The 23,943-nt window shown below is 42.3% G+C and overlaps 1 protein-coding gene across 2 annotated transcripts in view; it reads right to left on the bottom strand.

The window, feature by feature from the left end:
* TTYH3 (tweety family member 3) overlaps positions 1 to 23,943 on the bottom strand; it is a 74,483-nt gene that overhangs the window by 38,138 nt on the left and 12,402 nt on the right. For both annotated transcript variants that reach the window (XM_070761354.1, XM_070761353.1), the window contains exons 2-7: positions 15,847 to 16,016; positions 10,001 to 10,112; positions 8,566 to 8,786; positions 5,794 to 5,889; positions 4,104 to 4,176; positions 3,252 to 3,327 (exon numbers count right to left, since the gene is read on the bottom strand). In XM_070761354.1, the coding sequence (XP_070617455.1) occupies positions 3,252 to 3,327; positions 4,104 to 4,176; positions 5,794 to 5,889; positions 8,566 to 8,786; positions 10,001 to 10,112; positions 15,847 to 16,016 (748 nt within the window). The remainder of the gene's footprint in view (positions 1 to 3,251; positions 3,328 to 4,103; positions 4,177 to 5,793; positions 5,890 to 8,565; positions 8,787 to 10,000; positions 10,113 to 15,846; positions 16,017 to 23,943) is intronic.

Below are 23,943 nucleotides of genomic sequence, written 5' to 3'. Positions count from 1 at the left end.
GATTCCTTCTCCCCCTAGGCCTTTACAATTGTATGTATGGTATGTTTGTATGTATGTTTGGTTTTTTGTTATATTAAGGGGTTTTTTTAAATTCGATTTTAGTATTGGATTATTACTGTATATTGTTTATGATTGCTGTTAGCCGCCCCGAGTTTTCGGAGAGGGGAGGCATATAAATCCAATAAAACTAAACTAAACTAAAAACTAACCCGGTTACATTATGTTACTCTTGCGGAAGTAAATGTGTTTTGTGATTGGACAACCTGCAATGGAATAGCGTCGGAAAACTGCAATTCCGAACATTTCCCCGTGTATTTTACCAGGAAACGTGGATAAGGCAGGCACGAAAAGTCAGCCCCCTCCTAAACCTAAGCTATGTGCTCGGTTGGCGATGCTCATTTTGCTCCTCCGAGAAGGGCAAAGGGCCACGATCAATGTGCCAAAATAATGAGTGCCCGTTTTTTTCGCTCCCCCGGGAGATTTTCACATCTGCCTTCATTTGATGATGATAATAAAGCATGGGGACTCTTTTGAATTATATTTCCAGCAACTGTGTTCTTTTTCCCCCTCCTTATGGGACAGCGGCTTGGGGTGTTCTAAGGAAGAGCGGCTTCATTATAAAAACCAGAGCGAGCTGCCCTTTCTTGGGAATTTAGCCTCCTGTACGTAGACATTATCTACTCTGATAAAAATAGAAGCCTGGGAGAAAGGGAAGTCGCTTTGTTCCTCCTCTCTTTCTCCTTCTATCTTTTCTCTTTCTCCTTCGCTTCCTTCTTCCTTTCCTCCTGCCTCTCCTTCTCCCTTTCATTCTCTTCCTCTACCATTCCTTCTCTCTCTTTCTCCCTCCCCCCTTTTTTCTTTTCCATCTTATTTATTTATTTTATTTATTTATTAGATTTGTATGCCGCCCTCTCCGTAGACTCGGGGCGGCTCACAGCAATAATAAACAATATATAACAAATCTAATAATCTTCCTTTCATTCTCCTCCTCCTCCCTCTTCTTCTGCCTCTCCTTCTCCCTTTCCCACCATTCTCCACCACTCCTCCTGTCTCTCTCCCTCCTTCTCCCTTTCATTCTCCTCCTCTACCATTCCTTCTCCCCCCTCTCTCTCCTCTCCTCCTCCTCCATCATTCCTTTTCTTTCTCCCTTCCCTTCTTCTCCTTCTCTCTTTCTCCTCCACCATCTTTCTCTCGTTCTCCCTTTCTCATCTGCTCATTCTCCACCACTCCTCCTCCTCCTCCTTCTCCCTCTCCACCACCACCTCCTTTTCCTTCTTTCTTTCATTCTCCTCCTCCTCCTCCACAACCTCCTTCTACCTCTTCTCCTGCCTCTCCTTCTCCCTTTTCCATCATTCTCCACCACTCCTCCTCCTTCTCCCTTTCATTCTGCTCCTCCACCACCACCTTCCCTTCTTCCTCTTCCTCCCTTATCCTCCATCGTTCCTTTTCTTTCTCCTTCCCCTTCTCTCCTTCTCCTCCACCTCCTTCTTCCTCTCCTCCTCCCTTTCGCCTCTCCTCCTTCTCCACCACTACTACTCCTTTTCTCTCTCCTTCTCCCTTTCATTCTCTCCTCCTTTCTCCCTTGTTTCTTCCTCCCCTTCTCCTTCACCTTCTTCCTCTCCTCCTTTTCTCTCTCCTTCTCCCTTTCATTCTCTCCACCTTTCTCCCTTCTTTCTCCCTCCCCTTCTCCTTCACCTCCTTCATCCTCTCCTCCTTTTCTCTCTCCTTCTCCCTTTCATTCTCTCCCCCTTTCTCCCTTCTTTCTCCCTCCCCTTCTCCTCCACCTCCTTCTTCCTCTCCTCCTCCCTTTCGCCTCTCCTCCTTCTCCACCACTCCTCCTCCTTTTCTCTCTCCTTCTCCCTTTCATTCTCCTCCTCCACCACCATTCTTTCTCTCTCTCTCCCTCCTCCATTATCCTCTTCTTTCTCCCTCCCCTTCTCTTCTCTTTTCTCCTCTTTCTCCACCATCCCTTCTCTTTTGGAAAAGGCAGAAATATCTTGAAGAAGGATGACCGTAGGCCTTTTGGCAACCCACGTTTTTCAGAACATCTTTTAGGAGGCATCAGCCTCTAAAAAAAGAACACTAAAATATGGTTTCCAAGCTCAGCCAACTTTAAAGACCTTCCGGGACTTCAACTCCCAGAAACCCCCAGGCCAAAAAAAAGGGGGAGTTGAAGTCCACAGGTCTTTCCCCAGCTATTCCCCAGCTATTCTGGGAGTTGAAGTCCGCAGGTCTTAAAGTGGCCAAGCACCGGGAACTAAAACAACAGGAACATTCATTTCAAGGCTTCATCCCTTCTGCTCGTGAGAAAGAAAAAGAAAAAAAAAAGCAAACTCCAAACCACAGGCTTGGAAACAGTCCAAAACCCGTGGTGAGCATTAGATCCTTCCTTATTCTCCTATGTTGGCTTTGCAAAGCTCTGCCTCCGCGTGATTTCTTTGAAAGGGGCCGGGAAGTGTGGAGCCACAGCTGGCTGGAACCCAAAAACGCCCCTACAAGATACGGGACGGCTCGGTTTGTTGGGGGAACTGAAAAGTGCTGGTTCAGTGCTTCCTCCCTCAATTTTAAAACTCAGAACTTTGACCAGCAAGAAGCAGACGCAGGAAGTGCATCCGTTTTGCACACAAAGCTTACAAGTTCATTTAGCTTTCATGCAAAGTTTTCGTGCAAAAAAAATACCTACGGTTAAACCTCCCAACTGTATTTCTGGAGAGCGCCAACTCTCAACTTAACAGCCATTCATATACAATGGTACCTCTACCTAAGAAGGCCTCTACGTACGAACGTTTCTAGATAAGAACCGGGTGTTCAAGATTTTTTTTGCCTCTTCTCAAGAACCATTTTCCACTTACAAACCCGAGTCTCTGAAACTGTAACCGGAAAAGGTGGGGAGAAGCCTCCGTGGGGCCTCTCTAGGAATCGCCTGGGAGGAAACAGGGCTGGAAAAGGCAGGGAGAAGCCTCCATGGGGCCTCTCTAGGAATTTCCTGGGAGGAAGCAGGGCCAGAAAAGGCAGAGAGAAACCTCCGTGGGGCCTCTCTAGGAATCGCCTGGGAGGAAACAGGGCTGGAAAAGGCAGGGAGAAGCCTCCATGGGGCCTCTCTAGGAATTTCCTGGGAGGAAACAGGGCCGGAAAAGGCAGGGAGAAGCCTATATGGGGCCTCTCTAGGAATCTCCTACGTCTGCCAGGATCTCTTAAAATCATAAAGCCACCCATTTCTTCGGACTTGTTATCAGCAATATAACCCATACCTGCGTTCAGCACTCCATAAGATTCCACCATCCTGGAGACGTAAGCATCTGGGTTAATGCAAAAGTCACTGGAACCCTAAAAGAGTGAAGGAAACCCAAGATAAGTCCATGTCCCCGTCCCAGGACATGCACCCTGCAAAAATCTTGGGCCTCCCACAGGGGAAAAGACCCAACGCATTTTAGAAAGGAGGAATCCAAATCACACTTGTGAGCCTGGGGAGATGTGCAGAATAACGCAAGACTGCCAGATGGCACGGAGGATTTTGAACAGGGCGAAAAACCCATTGCCCAGTGGTGAAATCCAATTTTTTTATAGTGTAGACCCCAAAAAGCTGTGATTAGAACACTTCCCATGGTGGTACCGAGGGAAATGTCTGTGTCACCCTGGTGTTAGGCTCTTCTTTCTTTCTTTCTTTCTCTCTTTCTTTCTTCCTCTCTCTTTCCTTTCTTTCTCTCTCTCTCTCTTTCCATTTTTTCTTTCATTTTCTCTTTCCTTTCTTTCTTTCTTTCCTTCTCTCTCTTTCCTTTCTTTCTCTCTCTCTCTTTCCTTTCTTTCCTTTCTTTCTTTCATTTTCTTTTCTTTCTTTCTTTCTTTCTTTCTTTCTCTTTCCTTCCTTTCTCTTTCTCTCACTCTCTTTTCTTTCTTTCTTTCTTCTCTCTCTCTTTCCTTTTTTCTTTCTCTCTCTCCTTTCTTTCTTTCTTTTCTTTCTCTTTCTTTCCTTCCTTCCTTCCTTTCTCTCTCTCTCTCTTTCTTTCTTTCCTTTCTCTCTCTTTCTGTCCCTTTCTTTCTTTCTCCCTAAAGAAAGCTCTCCTACACCGGCATTTAATTCCCGCTGAAATTAAAATACTCACCACCGCCACTGCCAGTTCAAGCCCCAAGGACCCCCAGCTCACAGTTAGGGCCAGCACCCCGAGAAGACACACACTGCAGGAGGAAAGAAAAAAACAGAGTCAACAGCCAGACACGTTGGCTCCAGTTCGGGTGACTTAATCTCCCCTCTGGATTGCAATTCAGAGTTCGAAAGTCATGGGAAAAAAGACGAACCAATGACAGTGGCCACATCTGGCAGTTTAAAGACAGGGCCGCTCTGTTAGAAGTGGCTCCCTGCATACTATCAGCACCAGAAACACAAACTAAGTTTATCTGGCAGAAGCTGTGAGAAACCCAACCTCCCACTTGGCTCCCCCAACCCACACTCGGGCAAAAGGAAGCCTCCATCTGAGTATTGTATCGGCAGTTCTGTGCTAGCAAAAACTTCAGAAGAGAAGGATTGAGGGGTCGTGATTTCCGACAGTCTCAGAATGGGTGAACAGTGCGGTCAGGTGGTAGGGAAAGTGAGTAGGATGCTTGGCTGCATAGCTAGAGGTATCACAAGCAGGAAGAGGGAGATTGTGATCCCGCTGTATAGAGCGCTGGAATAATACTGTGTCCAGTTCTGGAGACCTCACCTACAAAAAGATATTGACAAAATTGAACGGGTCCAAAGACGGGCTACAAAAAGGGTGGAAGGTCTTAAGCATAAAACTTATCAGGAAAGACTTCATGGACTCAATCTGTATAGTCTGGAGGACAGAAGGGAAAGGGGGGACACGATCGAAACATTTAAATAGGTTAAAGGGTTAAATAAAGTTCAGGAGGGAAGTGTTTTTAATAGGAAAGGGAACCCAAGAACAAGGGGGCACAATCTGAGGTCAGTTGGGGGAAAGATCAGAAGCAACGTGAGAAAATATGATTTGACTGAAAGAGTAGTAGATGCTTGGAACAAACTTCTGGCAGATGTGGTTGGTTAAATCCACGGGAACTGAATTTAAACATGCCTGGGATGAACACATATCCATCCTAAGATAAAATACAGAAAATAGTATAAGGGCAGACTAGATGGACCAGGAGGTCTTTTTCTGCCGTCCATCTTCTATGTTTCTATGTCTATCATCTTAGCCTAGACTCTCACAAATGGTGTGTATGTTTAGGGTTATGACTGGGCTTTTTTATACCCATGGGTTTTATTACAGGGTTTAGTTTTAGATATATTATATTCGACTTCTTTTTATTGCTTGTATCTTTTTGTATTTATTATATTATTTTATAAGATGCCCTGAGGATTGAACGGCATAGAAGTTGAATAAATAAACAAATAAACAAATAAATAAATAAATAAATAAATAAATAAATAAGTACGTACATACGTACGTACATACATACATACATACATACATTTATTATATTTGTATGCCGCCCCTCTCTGTAGACTCGGGGCGGCATACAAATCTAATAAATAAATACATCCATACATCCATAAATTAATCTGTCTGTCTGTCTGTCTGTCTGTCTGTCTGTCTGTCTGTCTGTCTGTCTGTCTGTCTGTCTGTCTGTCTGTCTGTCTATCTATCTATCATTTAATTCTCTGGCAGTGCACACTGGAAAGTATCATGGCATCTTCCTACATTTCTTCTCTAGCACATCCACAAATAAAGACCATTCAGTACAATGGGAGAATAACTGATTTTAAGGATCTTCAAGATCTTTTTTTCCCTGACTTACCCAATGAGAATAGCCTTGGAGTTTCGGATTAGTCCAAATAGCACCAGCAGACATATCACTACATGGAACATGAGCAGGCCCAGGTAGCCCAACCACCTATGGCGAAACCAATATATAAGATGGTTAAGACATAAAACCCTATGTAAAAAAAAAGTTATAGGTAGGGATTGGAGAAGCCATAAGACCACTGCTTTCGCGAGTCAGTATAATTACACTGGGGAACAGCAATTTCGTTGTCTTAATCCTGTGACTTGTTTTCAACTAACAAGTTTTGGCCTTTGGATACAAAAATAACCACAATTGTTGTCTATCGCGTCAACATTTTAAGCTACAGGATACCCTCAAAAGTCATACAAATTGTGCATACAGTGGAACCCCGACATAAGAGCTGCTCTACTTAAGAGCAACTCGAGATAAGAGCTGGGAAGGGAGAGATATTTTTGTTCTACTTACAAGCCCAAATTCGAGATACAAGCGCCAAGGAGCTGTCTCCTGAAGCCAAACGCTAACTTCCGCGTTCGGCTTCAGGAGACAGCTGCGAAGCGGCGCCCGTGTTTTAAAAGGTTGCAGCCGGCCTGGGGGGCTCGGGGGGGGGGGCTTGCAGCTTTCTTTCTTGCTCTTTTTCTTTCTCTCTTTTACCTTCCCTTCTATTTCTTCTTTTCTTTCTCCTTCCCACCTTCTTCCCTCCCTCCCTCCCTTCACTCATTCCTCTCTTACTCTCCCCTTTCATAAGTTTCCTTGCTTCCTTCCTCTGTTCCTATCCCTTCCCCCTTTCTTTCTTTCTTTCTTTCTTTCTTTCTTTCTTTCTTGCTCTTTTTCTTTCTCTCTTTTACCTTCCCTTCCTCTATTTCTTCTTTTCTTTCTCCTTCCCACCTTCTTCCCTCCCTCCCTTCACTCATTCCTCTCTTACTCTCCCCTTTCATAAGTTTCCTTGCTTCCTTCCTCTGTTCCTGTCCCTTCCCTCTTTCCTTCCTTCCTTCCCACCCTCCGTCCATTCATTCACCCATTCCTCTCTTGATCGCTTAAAGCCGGTCCCTGGTGCAAAAAGGGTTGGGGACCTCTGTCCTACAGGATTGGGTGGCAGAGAAGTTGAACATATGTAAATTTAAAAGTTTAAGAAAGTTTACAAGTTAAGTGAAAGAAACTTCATTATTCATTTATATGTACATGTACATTTCTTCATTAAAAACATGTCTTTCTGCATAATTTAGACTAACTTTGTGAGTTTTTTGAGGGCTGGAACCAATTAAAATTATTTACATTAATTCCTATGGGGAAAAGTCGTTCGAGATAAGAGCTGCTCGACTTAAGAGCCCAGGTCCGGAACGAATTAAACTCGTATCTCGAGGTACCACTGTATAAAGTAAAAACTTACCAAATATACTGTTTACAAAGAATAATTTTATTCATATAAAGGCTATAATAATTATTGCAAGTTAAATTGTGTTCATACAAATAGTTGGTTTTTTTAATCAAACGGCAATTATATATATTAAGGTAAAGATTTTCTCTTTTTTTAAAAAAATATATTTTTATTGATTTTGTAAATATGGTTACATAAAACAAATATAAAAAATATTTTCGCTTATAGCTTTTTCTGGAGTGTTTAACCTGTGGACATCCTCACTTGATGCTCCAACAATAGTCAGCCATCCTATGTCCATCCCATCTACCTTGATCCTGTGCCTCCACGACCTTCAAATCTTGGTTGAATCGCTCACCCTGCTCATCACTAACTGCACAAAGATTTTCCAGGAAGTGAGCAAGATGGTTATGTAAAAAATGCAATCTGATGCTCATGTTGCCTAATTAATTATATTATATATACTGCTCAAAAAAATAAAGGGAACACTCAAAGAACTCATCCTAGATCGGAATGAATGAAATATTCCCATTGAATCCTTTGTTCTGTACAAAGTTTGGACCAGGGGTCACTGCTCACAGTCACTCATGCCCTCATCACCTCGAGGCTCGACTACTGTAACGCTCTCTACATGGGGCTACCTTTGAAAAGTGTTCGGAAACTTCAGATCGTGCAGAATGCAGCTGCAAGAGCAATCATGGGCTTCCCTAAATATGCCCATGTCACACCAACACTCCGCAGTCTGCCGATCAGTTTCCGGTCACAATTCAAAGTGTTGGTTATGACCTATAAAGCCCTTCATGGCATCGGACCAGAATATCTCCGGGACCGCCTTCTGCAGCACGAATCCCAGCGACCAGTTAGGTCTCACAGAGTTGGCCTTCTCCGGGTCCCGTCAACTAAACAATGTCGTTTGGCGGGACCCAGGGGAAGAGCCTTCTCTGTGGCAGCACGGACCCTTTGGAACCAACTCCCCCCAGATATCAGAGTTGCCCCCACCCTCCTTGCCTTTCGTAAGCTCCTTAAAACCCACCTCTGTCGTCAGGCATGGGGGAATTGAGACTTTCCCTTCCCCCTAGGCTTATAAAATTTATGCATGGTATGTCAGTATGTATGATTGGTTTCTTAAATTGGGGTTTTTAAAATTAACTTAAATATTAGATTTGTTTACATTGTATTATTATTGTTGTTAGCCTCCCCGAGTCTACGGAGAGGGGCGGCATACAAATCTGATTAATAAATAAATAAAATAATAAATAAATAATGTTGAATGTGCACGACAGCAGGTAAAATTGATTGTCCATCAGTGTTGCTTCCCAAATGGACAGTTTGATCTCGCAGAAGTTTGATTTACTTGGAGTTATATTCTGTTTTTTAAGTGTTCCCTTTCAGGGTTACATTCCACTCACCTGTACCAGTCGTAGAGGTCAATACGAATGGCCAACTCTTCTAATGAGACCTGGTGGTTCTTCCAAAAAGGAATCTCTTTGGTTTCTTTGACCAGGTCATCCAAAAGTCCCTGGATCTTCTGAACCACGTGCAGATATTGTGTCTGCTTGCTGAATATTACCTCCAGGTCTCCTAAATTGGGCTCGGCCGTTTTGTTTAGGGCGATGGCTGTGTCATAAACCTGGAGGTGCAGACAGATCTGGGTTCAGTTAGCGTTCTTTGAAGGACAAACAAGAATGTTGAAAATGAGGCTCAAGAGAGGATAGTTTCAAGGCAACAGAGTAGAACATCTAACTCCTTAGCATAGAGTAGAATGTCTAAACTCCCAGCCCACAGGCAGGATGAGTCACGTGCTGCCCACGCCCACTGGCAGTTGGAACAGAGTTCTTTTCAGGTGGGGAGAGGGAGTAGAATGTCTAACTCCTTAACATAGAGTAGAATGTCTAAACTCCCAGCCCACAGGCAGGATGAGTCCCGTGCTGGTCACGCCCACTGGCAGTTGGAACAGAGTTCTTTTCAGGTGGGGAGAGGGAGTAAAACGTCTAACTCCTTAGCATATAGTAGAATGTCTAAACTCCCAGCCCACAGGCAGGATGAGTCACGTGCTGGCCACGCACACTGGCAGTTGGAACAGAGTTCTTTTGAGGTGGGGAGGGGGAGTGGAACCTCTAACTCCTTAGCATCAGAGCATGTTAATAATAACATAAATAATTTAAACATGCCTGGGACAAACATATATCCATCCTAAGATAAAATACAGGAAATAGTATAAGGGCAGACTGGATGGACCAGGAGGTCTTTTTCTGCCGTCAATCTTCTATGTTTCTAGGTTTCTAATATAAAAAATAACCAATGTTCTGATGGTCATTTTTAAAAATCCTTTCTTAGCGAGCACCTAGAAGCCAAGAGTAATATATGTGCCAAGTTTCAGGTGTGTAGACTTTACACTTCTGGAGATTTTGTGATGATGTGTGAGTGGCATTTGGCAGTTAGTTAGTTAGTTAGTTAGTTAGTTAGTTAGTTAGTTAGTTAGTTAGTTAGTTAGTTAGTTAGTTAGATAGATAGATAGATAGATAGATAGATAGATAGATAGATAGAGTTGTATCCTATTTCCAAAGACTGCTCTCTATCTTAGAATATTATCTACTAAGCTAGTAGTTGTTATTATGTGTTATTATGCGCACAAAATTAGCATGCCTGGATTCTCTTTTTATGGGGAAGACAAGTGACAGCCAAAAGAGCATTACTGAAAAAAATCCAACCCTTCCTCTTCCTCTTCATTAGTTAAAGGGCAAGACCACAACAGAAGGACAGACCCACAAGTGGACGAGACTATGAGGGCAGACGTTTATCACATCTGGACCCGTCCCTCATCCTCGGGGACAGCTAACTCACCCGGTCTTGGACCCCAGCCACTGTGCGATTGGCATGCCGTAGAGAATACGTCACCCGGTGGATGCCGTCGCTGGTCTCCCCGTTTCCGTAGAAGCCCACTGCAATGCCAGCGCTGCAAAGAGACAGAAGACCACAAGGAGATCACCTCCATCTGTTCCCTCGAGACACCCATTGAATTAGCTGGGCTTCAGACTCACAACAGGGTAGAGAGCCGAGGTGGCGCAGCAGGTAGAGTGCTGTACCGCAGGCCACTAAAGCTGACTGCTAGATCTGCAGGTCAGCGGTTCAAATCTCACCACCAGCTCAAGGTTGATTCAGCCTTCCATCCTTCCGAGGTGGGTGAAATGAAGACCCGGATTGTGGGGGCAATAGGTTGGCTCTGTTAAAAAGTGCTATTGTTAACATGTTGTAAGCCACCCTGAGTCTAAGAAGAAGGGCGGCATAAAAATTGAATGAATGAATGAATGAATGAATGAACGGACAAATAAATATTGTTTTTATATAGCCGCTCAGAGTCTATTTCAGAGTGAGCAGGATATATAAATGCAACAAACAAATAAATATGTTGTAAGCCGCCCTGAGTCTTCGGAGAGGGGCAGCATATAAATCCAATAAATAATAATAATAGTAATAATAATAATAGTAGTAGTAGTAGTAGTAGTAGTAGTAGCAGTAGCAGTACTGTGGGAATTGGGCAGGGTTGCATGAGAGGGAAAGATACTAGCCACAACAAATTCCTTCTGAAATTCAAGGTCATCTTTTGTTCAGCACCAGCCAGAAGTACAAGGGAGGATCGTGGACTTTGAGAGACTGGAGTGGTCCGTGTAATTTACTTATGGGTGTGGGGATGAGGGATAAACGGTAACCTGGGTGGAGAACTGTAGGAAAAGTTAATATCGGTTAGACTACAGTTCGTCTCCAACATGGTTCTGTTAATAAATTGGACATTGGAAGAAGGTCAAAGTTTGATTCCAATTTATTTCTCGGATGTTAATTGGGACACTGACATTAACTCGACACAGCAACAGTCATAAGTACAAAGAAATATACGAGGGTCGCCCAGAAAGCAATGCACCACATTTTTTTTTCTCAGCCTACTGTAATGGCACGAATGCCAAACTTTAGAAATACATTATTTGAATTGTCAGGAGTGCGTGTGGAAATTTTGCCTTTCTTCAGACAGAGAGCATAAAACTATGCACCACATTATTTTTCTCAACCTATAGTAACTTTAGATGTACATTATTTGAATTGTTAGGAGGAGTGTGTGTGTAAATTTTGCGTTTCTTCACAGATAGAGTAGCTGCAGCAATGTTTCGAAACGGCGTCTGTAAGTGATGTATGTTACAAGCAGCGTGTCATCGTTGAATTTCTCACTGCGGAAAAAGAAACTGTTGGGAACATTCACAAACGTTTGTGTACAGTTGAAGGAGAATCTGCAGTCGACAGAAGTATGGTTAGTCGCCAGGCACAGAGGGTGTGAGGCCATTTTTAATATTAGATTTGTTTCGCTATAACATTGTTTTTATTATTGCTGTGAGCCGCCCTGAGTCTTCGGAGAGGGGCGGCATACAAATCTAATAAATTATATTTAAAAAATTATTATTAGAGGTGATTCGCCCAGTGCAGAAATGGCTTCGTGACCAGAACAAAGAAGGGTACCGACAGGGCATACACGCCCTTGTGTCTCGCTGGAGGAAGGCCACAAAACAGGATGGAGATTACGTGGAAAAAATAGGGAGTGTAGAAGAAACATCCTTTTTTCTTGTGTGTAAGTTTCACTGTGTTCAATAAATAATTGTTGAAGAAAAAAAATGGGGTGCATTACTTTCTGGGTGACCCTCTGGAGACTTGCAGATTCTCCATCAACTGTACACAAACGATTGTCAACGTAAATGCTTCCGTTCCCCACCATCCAGTCAAGAACAGAGGAAGCTTCCTGGATGAGAAGGGAAATATCTTCGGAGGAAAAAAAAACCCAAGAGAAAGTACAATTGCCTCTTGGAAAAAACCCAGATATCTTTGGGACATCCTCGCGACAAAAGCCAAGAATAAAAGAGGAGAGAGACGCCTGGCAACAGAGCATTAAATATAGTCTCCTCCAGGCCCAGAAGAGTTAAAAAACACACACTCCCTCTCCTTCTGCTTCTTGTGATCCGACTGGAAAAGCTGTGACAAAAATATGGTTCTGATGATTAATTCCTTATATACCCACAAGCTAAAAATATCAGATGTTCTGGGTTATATTAAGTCTTCAACTAGCAAAGTGGGGCTCGGGAACCCAAGAGATGGGTTGGATATGGACAAGAATAGCTGGGCAGGGAGTTGAGGATTAAAGGAGCCCCTTCTTTCCCCAATGATGTTGAATAATAATAATAAGAAGAAGAATAAGAAGAAGAATAAAAGAAGCATGGATTAGCTGACTATGTGAAGGGGAGCAAAGAGTCAGCGTTGATGGAGGTCAACAATAGGAAGCTTCTCAAGGTGAAGCAAACTAAGGACCAGTACAGAAAAAATGTAACTCAATGTCGTATGGACAGTTGGCAGAACAAAGCATTGCATGGACAGTTTTTGGAGAAGATTGAAGGCAAAGTGGATAAAGAAAAGACCTGGTCATGGCTTACAAGTGGAACACTCAAAAAGGAGACAGAAGGACTAATACTGGCGGCACAAGAACAGGCCATTAGAACAAATGCTGTCAAAGCCAGAATTGAAAAATCAACAGACGATCCAAAGTGCAGACTCTGTAAAGAAACTGATGAAACAATCGAGCACATACTCAGCTGCTGCAAAAAGATCGCACAGACTGACTACAAGCATAGACATGATGCTGTGGCACAGATGATCCACTGGAACTTGTGCCGGAACTACCATTTACCAGTGGCAAAGAACTGGTGGGATCATAAGCCCGAAAAAGTGGTCGAAAATGAGCAAGCAAAACTACTGTGGGACTTCCGACTTCAGACTGACCGAATTCTGAAGCATAACACACCAGACATTGTGATTGTGGAGAAAAAGAAAGTATGGATCATCGACATCGCAATCCCAGGAGACAGAAGAATTGAGGAGAAGCAGCTAGAGAAATTAGTGAAATACAAAGATCTGAAAATCGAGCTGCAACGACTCTGGCATAAGCCCGTGAAAGTGGTCCCAGTGGTCCTTGGCACGCTGGGCGCAATGTCAAAGGATCTCAGCGGATGTTTGAAAACCATCGGAATTGACAAAATCTCCACCTGTCAATTGCAAAAGGCCGCTTTACTGGGATCGGCAAACATAATTCGCCGCTACATCACGCAGTCCTAGGTGCTTGGGAAGCGCCCGACTGGTGATGAAATACGAAATCCAGCATAGTGATCTCGTTTGCTGTGTTGTATTGACATAATAATAATAATAATAATAATAATAATAATAATAATAATAATAATAGTAATAGTAATAATAATAATAATAATAATAATAATAATAATAATAATAATAATGTGTCTTTAGTTAAGAGGCGTTTCACAAGCTGAATCCTTTGTGTACAGCCCACACCTTAACATTCCTCTTGAGGCCCAAGTTTAATTTTCACATTTCATTACCACCTTATTCTTTGACGCCAGGAAAAGGTGCTATTTAGGGGGGGGGCGAGATGGAAAAGCCTCTATTTCCACACCCAACAGGCTAGCGCAGGGGTAGGCAAAGTTGGCTCTTCTAGGACATGCGGACTTCAACTCCCAGAATTCCTGAGCTAGCATAATCGGCTCAGGGAATTCTGGGAGTTGAAGTCCACAAATAGAAGAGCCAACTTTGCCTACCCCTGGTCTAACGCAAGGGTCCCCAAACATGGCAACTTTAAGACTTGTAGACTTCAACTCCCAGAATTCCTGAGCTCCCATAATCGGCTCAGGGAATTCTGAGAGTTGAAGTCCAGAAGTCATAGAAGAGCCAACTTTGCCTACCCCTGGGCTAGTGCCCCGAAAATACAAGACAGGAGTCTACTATTCGAATCGACCCAACTTCCATTCTCGTGGTGCCTTGCTTCCTGCCCCCTTGTTCCTCTGTTTTTAAGTTCTGCTTTGCACCCTACTATATCCGGAGGACTGAAATGAAATTTCGAAACCTTGTAAGAACATGCTGATATGTTGAAAAGGACAAGGGTTGTCAGGATTAGGCCTAACCTGATATAATGGATAACCATCTGTCTGAAGTGGTGTAGGGTTTCCTGCCTAAGCAGGGGGTTAGACTAGAAGACCTCCAAGGTCCCTTCTAAACCTTCAAAATCTGTAGTATTATTATTATTAGTATTATTAACATCACGCAGTCCTAGGTGCTTGGGAAGCGCCCGACTGGTGATGAAATACGAAATCCAGCATAGATCATTATTATTATTATTATTATTATTATTATTATTATTATTAACATCACACAGTCCTAGGTGCTTGGGAAGCGCCCGACTGGTGATGAAATACGAAATCCAGCATAGTTATCATTATCATTATTATTATTATTATTATTATTATTATTATTATTATTATTATTAATTTCCCAAAGCAGGAGGAAGGACTGTAATCATTGTAATGACCATTATATGTAAAGAATGCTGAATCATTGTGAGTCAACAAAATATGCTACAACCTGATTGGTTGATAAATATATTAAAATGTAAGACACCTTTGCACGGGTGTGGGAGTAGTGGTTGATAGCGGCTGTTGACTAGTTGTAAGTGTGGTTTGTGTATAGTGAGTTAGAGTAAAGGTAATAGTGCAAATAAATAAGGGTGGCTAAAATACGAGGGTCGCCCAGAAAGCAATGCACCACATTTATTTTTCTCAGCCTACAGTAACTTTAGATATACATTATTTGAATTGTCAGGAGGAGTGTGTGTGTAAATTTTGTGTTTCTTCATAGATATGAGTAGCTGCAGCAGTGTTTTGAAATGGCATCTGTAAGGGATGTATGTTACAAGCAGTGTGTCATCATTGATTTTCTCACTGCGGAGAAAGAAACTGTTGGGAACATTCACCGACATTTGTGTACAGTTGATGGAGCATCTGCAGTCAACAGAAGTACGGTTAGTCGTGGAAGACATTTTGAGGATGACGAAGAGGTGATTCGCCCAGTGCAGGAATGGTTTCGTGACCAGAACGAGAGGTACCGACAGGACATACACACCCTTGTGTCTCGCTGGAGGAAGGCCATAGAACGGAACGGAGATTACATGGAAAAATATTTACTTACTTACTTACTTACTTACTTACTTACTTACTTACTTACTTACTTACTTACTTACTTACCTACCTACCTACCTACTTACTTATTTATTTAGTCCAATACACAATGAGAGTTTTATTGGGTATATATATACATAACCTTCATCGTGTATTTTACGCATAGCAAAATACATGATGAAGATTATAGAGGAGATACTCATAGTAAAATATATCTATGAAAGAATAGAAGAAGAGATATAGGAATAGAAGAAAGGTATAGAGTCTATGGAGTCTGGTAATGAGTTCCATGCTTCGACAACTTGGTTGCTGAAGTCATATTTTTTACAGTCAAGTTTGGAGCAGTTAATATTAAATTTAAATCTAAATAGGGAGTATAGAAGAAACATCCTTCTTTCTTGTGTCTAAGTTTCAGTGTGTTCAGTAGATAATTGTTGAAGGTAAAAAATGTGGTGCATTGCTTTCTGGGCGACCCTCGTAATTTGAGAAATCCTAGAATGGGTTTCCTAAATGGAGCAAGCTGCAGTCCTGGAATTCCTCAGATTCCCAAGAAATGGGTTACGTGGGCAGGGGCCCTGCTCCTCGTAGGAAATACAACTTCATCCTGGTGAAATCTTCCGACGGGCCAAAACTCACCTGCACACCAGAGTTGCAATGATGACACACCATGCCGTACAGCAACAATCTGCGTTCAGTTGCTCTTCACTCTTCCGATGGTGACAACACAACCAGAAGGAGTAAAAGAGGAGGAAGAGGAGGTCCAGAGCGAGGCACAACAAAGAGACCGCTCCCAACAGCAACAAGGCCTGGAGAGTTAAAACAAGGTATCGAGTTAAGCAACAAAGAGCTTGCACAAGGCCAGCTGGACAATGATTGAGAGCAATTCTGAACAATGAATGACTAGGGAAGACCTTGCTGATAATGTTGGAAATCTGTGTCCGGATATAATCTCATTTAAAACCAGTGAGCAATGCTCAAACTTCTTCCCTTAATGCTCAGGAGAAGATTGTTTTAAGTTACATATTTTTAAAAAAGAAAATATCATCTTTATTGAAGATAAACAGGGGAGGGGATACATAAAGCAAAAGGACTATGCGAATGTTGGTACAAATGTGCATGAATTTAGAGTGTGCAGTTATAAATCAAAATACAGGGTTGATGGAGAAAGAGAGAGAAGAAAGAGAGAGAAAAAGAGGAGAGACAGAAAGGGAGGGAGGGAGAGAGTGTGAAAGAAAAAGAGAGAGATAGGAAAAGGGATGGAGAAAGAGAGAGAAGAAAAAGGGAGAAAAAGAGAGGAGAGAAAGAGAGGAAGGGAGAAAGAGAGAGGGTGTGAAAGAAAAAGAGAAAGAAAAAGACAGTCAGGAAAAGAGGAAGAGAGAAACAGAGAAAAAAAGAAAGGGAGAGAAAAAGAGGGAGAGAGAAAGAAAGAGAGAGAGGAGAAGAGGGAGAAAGAGAGAGAAAATAAAGGAGAGAGAAAGAAAGGGAAAGAGAAAGAAAGAGAAAGAGAGAGAGAGTGGGGACCAATGAATAGACAACTTATTTTTTTAGATTAAACCATTAATTTAATTTCATTTAACCATTTCCAGGGGCAAATCCATCGCCCCAATTATCCGGGCAGAAGATAAAAGAGTCCAATAGATGAAGGAGTTTTCACCTCAAGAGAAAATGCCAGCAAGAACATCCCCCATCACTGCTGGCAACTCAACCACAACCTTGTTCCAAAATTAATACAAAAATGAAAAATAGCACATTTATTCCTTCCCCAGCATCACTTTGGAGCTGGATTTTGGAGTCCAGGTGGCTGGGCAATCTGCTGCTATCGACTGTGCCCAGGAACTGCTTAATTCCATTACGATTCTGCGTTGATGGATGGGTTTTATGTCAATATTATAGTATTCGTACTATTCTGCTTGTTTTTCATCTTTGATTTCACCTTTCTAGGCTAATATCATCATCATTATCATCATTATTATTAGCCACCCGGAAGTCATAATTAGGGTAACATACAAATCCTGTAAATAAGCGAGTAAGCAAATAACTACGGAAGCAGGTTTTCAGGCACAAACTTGCTATGGAAATTTTTATCTGTTTCTAACGGAATTATCCTCTTTTCTTTTACCTCTGTAATGGGCTGATGGCTCCTCCACAGAACAATAATTTAGAGAAATATCTGCCACACTCTGAATGACATTTGTACTGACATCTCCCCAAAGACGGAAGTATGATTAAATGAAGCTTAGCTTTTGACAGCTTGTCAAGTTAACACACTTGCTGAAAAGATGGATTTTCTGGTAGAGGTGGTTTTTTCCCCTTCTTCCTTCCTTCCTTCCTTCCTCCCTTATTTCCATCCTACTCTCTTCCTCCTTCCCTTCCTCCTTCCTTCACTCCCTTTTTCCTTCCCTCTTTCCTCTTTTTCTTCCTACACTCTTCCTCCCTCCCGCCTTCCTTCACTCCCTTTTCCTTCCCTCTTTCCTCTTTTCCTTCCTACACTCTCCCTCCCTTCCTCCTTCCTTCACTCCCCTTTTCCTTCCCTTTTCCCTTTTTTCCTTCCTACTCTCTTCCTCCCTCCCTTCCTCCACTCCCTTTTCCTTCTCCCTTTCCTTTTTTCCTTCCTACTCTCTTCCTCCCTCCCTTCCTCCTTCCTTCACTCCCTTTTTCCTTCCCTTTTTCCTTTTTTCCTTCCTACTCTCTTCCTCCCTCCCTTCCTCCTTCCTTCACTCCCTTTTCCTTCTCCCTTTCCTTTTTTCCTTCCTACTCTCTTCCTCCCTCCCTTCCTCCTTCCTTCACTCCCTTTTCCTTCTCTCTTTCCTTTTTTCCTTCCTACTCTCTTCCTCCCTCCCTTCCTCCTTCCTTCACTCCCTTTTCCTTCTCTTTCATTTTTTCCTTCCTACTCTTTCTACCTCCCTTCCTCCTTCACTCCCTTTTCCTTCTTTCCTTTTTTCCTTCCTACTCTATTCCTCCCTCCCTCCCTCCTTCCTTCACTCCTTTTCCTTCCCTCTTTCCTTTTTTCCTTCCTACTCTCTTCCTCCCTCTCTTCCTACACTCCTTCTTTTTCGTTCCTTCTTTCCTCTTTTTTCCCTCCATACTCTCCTCCTCCCTCCCTCATGCTTTCCTTCACCTTTTTGTTTCTACTTTTCCTTCCTGTTTTCACCCTCTCCTGGCCCTGAATTATGGGTGTGGGCACTCACGCGAGCACAATAGCCCGCCCACCCGCTATTTCGACACCTGAGGGAAAAAAGGTTAACCATCACTGGTCTACTACCTCACACTTCCCTACGGCCAATAATGACCCACAGAGCTGGGTCGGCTAACAACAGTAGTAAAACAGCATATGACAATCCAATATTAAAACAGTTAAAAACCCTTATTGTAAAACCAAACATACATATAGACATACCATGCATAAAATTGTAAAGGCCTGGGGGGAAAGAGTATCTCAGTTTCCCCATGCCTGGCGGCAGAGGTGGGTTTTAAGAAGCTTACAAAAGGCGAGGAGGGTGGGGGCAATTCTAATCTCTGGGGGGAGTTGGTTCCAGAGGGTCGGGGCTGCCACAGAGAAGGCTCTTCCCCTGGGTCCCGCCAAGCAACATTGTTTAGTTGACCCGACCCGGAGAAGACCCACTCTGTGGGACCTAACTGGTCGCTGGGATTCGTGCGGCAGAAGGCGGTCCCTGAGATAGTCTGGTCCGGTGCCATGAAGGGCTTTATACTAACCAATACTTTGAATTGTGACCGGAAACTGATCGGCAACCAATGCAGACTGCAGAGTGTTGGTGTAACATGGGCATATTTGGGAAAGCCCATGATTGCTCTCGCAGCTGCATTCTGCACGATCTGAAGTTTCCGAAATATACAATTTAAATAAATATACAATTAAAAACAAAACCAATAACCCAAGTTGCTTGGCAACGGCAATCAATCCAACAAGCCAAAATATTTCCTTATTTTCACTTGCTTTATCTCTCTATTTTCTCTCCACCCATGGCTGAGGAGGGCATATCATCTACCCGCTTTCCCACACCTTTTAAAGTGGGTTTTTGACACCAAAAAGCAACGTATTTAGGTCTCATTCCCTAAACGTGAGTTTTTTTGATTAAATTATTTTTTTCAGGCTTGAATTATGGTCTATGCCAGCCTAGGGGAGAGAGAGGGAGAGAGAGAGAACCAAGACGCCAAGGGAAACCTTTGAAATTACATAGAATTATATCTGATCATATGCGACTGTAATTTCAGCGGATATTATCTCAATCCAACTAGCTTCCCTGTAGCAATCCTGTCTTCCTTTCAAGGAATCACCCGGTGGAATTGACTGCCAGCACTTAGAATGCAAAAGGCAAACATTTTTCCCTGCTTCAAACACCCTCGTGCAATTTTTTTCCATATTTTTTATTTTATTTATGTATTAATACTAATATACCAATAAAGAAAAAATATTTGTAGCTCGGGGTTGAAATGAAGGGCCTTTGGTGCTCTTTTGAGCTGGCTTGTTTTCTTTCAGATGTTTCATTACCCAACTAGGGAATAACATCAATGCTAAAAGGGTGTTGGGTATGTTAGAGCAGTGTTTCCCAACCTTGGCAACTTGAAGATATTTGGACTTCAACTCCCAGAATTCCCCAGCCAGCATTCGCGTGGCATGGCAACTCCAAATCTCAACTAGGAAATGTTCTGTCCTACACATTGGGAAGAAGAATCTGAACTCCAAATACGAACTGAATAATCAAATGATCACAGATAATCAATCCCCACTCGGTTAAAGACCTTGGTATACTAGTAACAAAAGATTTAAGTGCCAAAGCCCACTGCAACAATATAGTCAAGAAGGCTTCAAGAGTTGTAAATCTAATCCTACGTAGCTTCTGCTCTGGCAATCTCACACTACTTACCAGAGCTTACAAAACTTTTGCCAGACCCATCCTCGAATACCAGCTCATCTGTCTGGAACCCATATCGCATCTCAGACATTAACACCCTTGAAAATGTCCAAAGATACTTCACCAGAAGAGCCCTTCATTCCTCCACTCGAAATAGAACACCCTACAAGACTAGACTTTCAATCCTGGGCCTAGAAAGCTTAGAACTAAGACGCCTTAAACAAGATCTAAGTATTGCCCACAAGATCATATGCTGCAACGTCCTGCCTGTTGGCAACTACTTCAGCTTCAGCCACAACAACACAAGAGCACACAACAGATTTAAACTTAATATTAACCGCTCCAAACTTGACTGTAAAAAATATGACTTCAGTAACCGAGTTGTCGAAGCGTGGAACTCATTACCGGACTCCATAGTGTCATCCCCAAACCCCCAACACTTTACCCTTAGATTATCTACGGTTGACCTATCCAGATTCCTTTATTCTTCAGGGTACCAGAGGGCCGGACGAGGAACAACGGCTGGAAGCTGACCAAGGAGAGATTCAACATGGAGATAAGGAGGAACTTCAACTTCCTGACGGTCAGAGCGATCAACCAATGGAACAACCTACCAGCGTTCCTGCTTGGGCAGGGGGTTGAACTTGACGGCCTTCATGGTCCCTTTCAACTCTAACAATCAATCAATCAATCAATCAATCAAATCTCTCCACTTAGGAAGCAACACTGATGGACCATCAATTTCACATGTTGTCAGCACATTCAACTTTGGACAGAACAAAGTATTCCATGAGAATATTTCATTCATTCCGATCAAGATGTGTTCTTTGAGTGTTCCCTTTATTTTTTTTGAGCAGTGTATTTTTCCCAGCTCATGCACAAAGTCCAGAAGTGTTTTCCAAGTAGAAACAAAAATACAGTAGTTGGTTTTTTCCCCCTCTTTAATCAAAGCCTTCTGTGATTTTTTATGCAAACGAATTACACTTTTAACGGCTGGTTTGGAGGGGGGGGTTTACAAGCAGGTGTCATGAGTGTGATGTCCCCTGGGATTACAATATGTTGCTAGCAGAAATTCAGAAATTTATTCCACGCCGCTCGAGTTTCCCACCCTGCAAAATGCACAGAGCCCTTCTCAGGGTTTCATCAAGAGACAGAAATGTCTATAGAATCTATTCCGAGACGACAGGTTGCTAAGGCATTTAAAGAAGACATTTTCAACCATTTTTTTAAAAAAAGAAAAAAACAAAACAAGAAAAGGGAATTTTTTTCTCCCCAAACTTCCAGTTTGTCCATTGGGGGAAATTTTTTGCCTCTGGGGAGTGAAAGGGTGCAAAAATATTTACTACCGCTATGTGGGTGTGGCTTACTTTGTGGGTGTGGCTTGCTGGTCATGTGACCGGAGGAGCTTAAAGGTCATGTGATTGGCTTAAAGGTGGCCAACTTGACATCACTCACATCAAGGGTTAGGGTGCCTGGCCTCTCCTCATCTCAAAGAGAAACAATTTCCTTCTCTATTTACTGTGACTGACCATCCAAAATATACTCTTTAATTCTATGTATATACGTAGTTTAAAAAAACATATCAAATAACAGAATTTTTTTAAAAACATTAAAATATGTCAAGTTTTGATTGATTAACATGTTCAAACATTACGATGCCAAAAAGTCATGTGTTTCCATTTTTTGGTCCACCCCTTGTATGCCCTATGTGTTCGTACATATTACACACAGGCACAGAAAAATATACATTATCTACTATGAACTCCATCTGTATAGTCTGGAGGACAGAAGGGAAAGGGGGGGCATGATCGAAACATTTAAATATGTTAAAGGGTTAAATAAGGTTCAGGAGGGAAGTGTTTTTAATAGGAAAGTGAACACGAGAACAAGGGGGCACCATCTGAGGTTAGTTGGGGGAAAGATCAGAAGCAACATGAGAAAATGTTATTTGACTGAAAGAGTAGTAGATGCTTGGAACAAACTTCCAGCAGACGTGGTGGGTAAATCCACAGGAACTGAAAAAACCCTGGATATGGAAATTGTTCACAAGCTTCCTTTCATATTCTGCACAAATCTATTTATTAAATCCTGAAAAAAGCCTCTTGTTCCATTTTCATATCATCTCAGTGAAACAATCCACATTTCTTATCCCCCCCAACTTTTCCCCAAATCACCACGAATTCCACTGTGACAGGAAAAATCTGGTGAATAGCCTTTTTTCCCCTCGCCTGCACTTCCACAACTGCGCACAACCATCGTTGTTCTTTTTTTTTTTATCCACAACATCACAGGCCCCAGAGATCAGGAATTCTCCATTAAAGAGATTGAGGCTACTTCGCTGAGCTGTTGCAAATTTATTTTATTTTTAATGGTTCTATTTTAAATAGAATGGAATGGAATTCTGAATAGAATTCAGATAGATAGATACGTAGGTAGGTTGGTAGGTAAGTAGATAGATACTAGATATTGATGATGATGATAGATAAAGATAGATAGATAGATACATAGATAGATACATAGATAGATACATAGATAGATAGATACATAGATAGATACATAGATAGATACATAGATAGATATTAGATATTGATGATGATGATATAGATAGATAGATAGATATATTGATAGATAGACAGATATTAGATATTGATGATGATGATAAATATAGATAGATACGTAGTTAGTTAGATAGATAGATTGAAAGATAGATAGATAGATAGATAGATAGATAGATAGATAGATAGATAGATAGATAGATGGATGGATGGATGGATGGATGGATGGATGGATGGATGGATGGATCGATAGATGTTAGATATTGATGATGATGATAAAGATAGATATGTAGTTAAATAGATAGATAGATATTAGATATTGATGATGATAAAGATAGATAGATAGATAGATAGATGATAGATAGATACAAAGATAGATAGATAGATAGATAGATACACACAAAGTGAGAGAGGGAGAAAGAAAGAAAGAAAGAAAGAAAGAAAGAAAGGGAGAGGCAGAGAGAGACAGAGAGGAGATTTCTCAAGCTTTTTGGGGCTGAGAAGAATTGCTGCAAAATTTATTTTATTTATTTATTGAATTTGTATGTAAAATTGGGTTTTCTGAAGTGGACCACTAGATTCCTAAACAACTGAAAAAAACGATCTAGTAAAAAGGAAAAGCCAACTAAAAGAGCAGCCTTTTGTGGGTGTGTGATTCAGGCAGCATCCTAAGGACTTCATCATCATGTGATTAATCTGTGTCCAAGGCTCTGCACAATATTTATTTTTTTCTTCCCATGATTAGGCAGCTTAAAAATAAACTTGGAAGTCTTCAAGAAGACAGATGACGGGGCTCCATCTGCATCGCAGATGGCCACCTCTGTCCTGCCAGATGTGGGTCTCTTGGGAGCCCAAATAAACCAATGGTGAGCCATACTGGGAAATCCAGGGTGTCTATTTTATTTTATTTTACAGTGGTACCTCTACTTAGGAACTCAATTCGTTCCGTGACCAGGTTCTTAAGTAGAAAGATTTGTAAGAAGAAGCAATTTTCCCCATAGGAAAATAATGTGTGCGATTGGGGAAAATACAAGGAGGGTGGAGGCCCTGTTTCCTCCCAGGAAATTCCTAGAGAGGCCCCACAGAGGCTTCTCCCTGCCTTTTCCGGCCTTGTTTCCTCCAAAGAGATTCCTAGAGGGGCCCCACGGAGGCTTCTCCCCGCCTTTTCCGGCCCTGTTTCCCCCCAGGAGATCCCTAGAGAGGCCCCACGGAGGCTTCTTCCTGCCTTTTCTGGCCCTGTTTCCCCCCAGGAGATCCTTAGAGAGGCCCCACGGGGGTGCCATCGCTTAATAACTGTCTTGTTT

The sequence above is a fragment of the Erythrolamprus reginae genome, chromosome 9 (genome assembly GCF_031021105.1).
Source record: "Erythrolamprus reginae isolate rEryReg1 chromosome 9, rEryReg1.hap1, whole genome shotgun sequence".
In the NCBI taxonomy this organism is placed as follows: Eukaryota; Metazoa; Chordata; class Lepidosauria; order Squamata; family Dipsadidae; genus Erythrolamprus; species Erythrolamprus reginae.
This window is presented reverse-complemented; position numbering and strand designations above follow the sequence as displayed.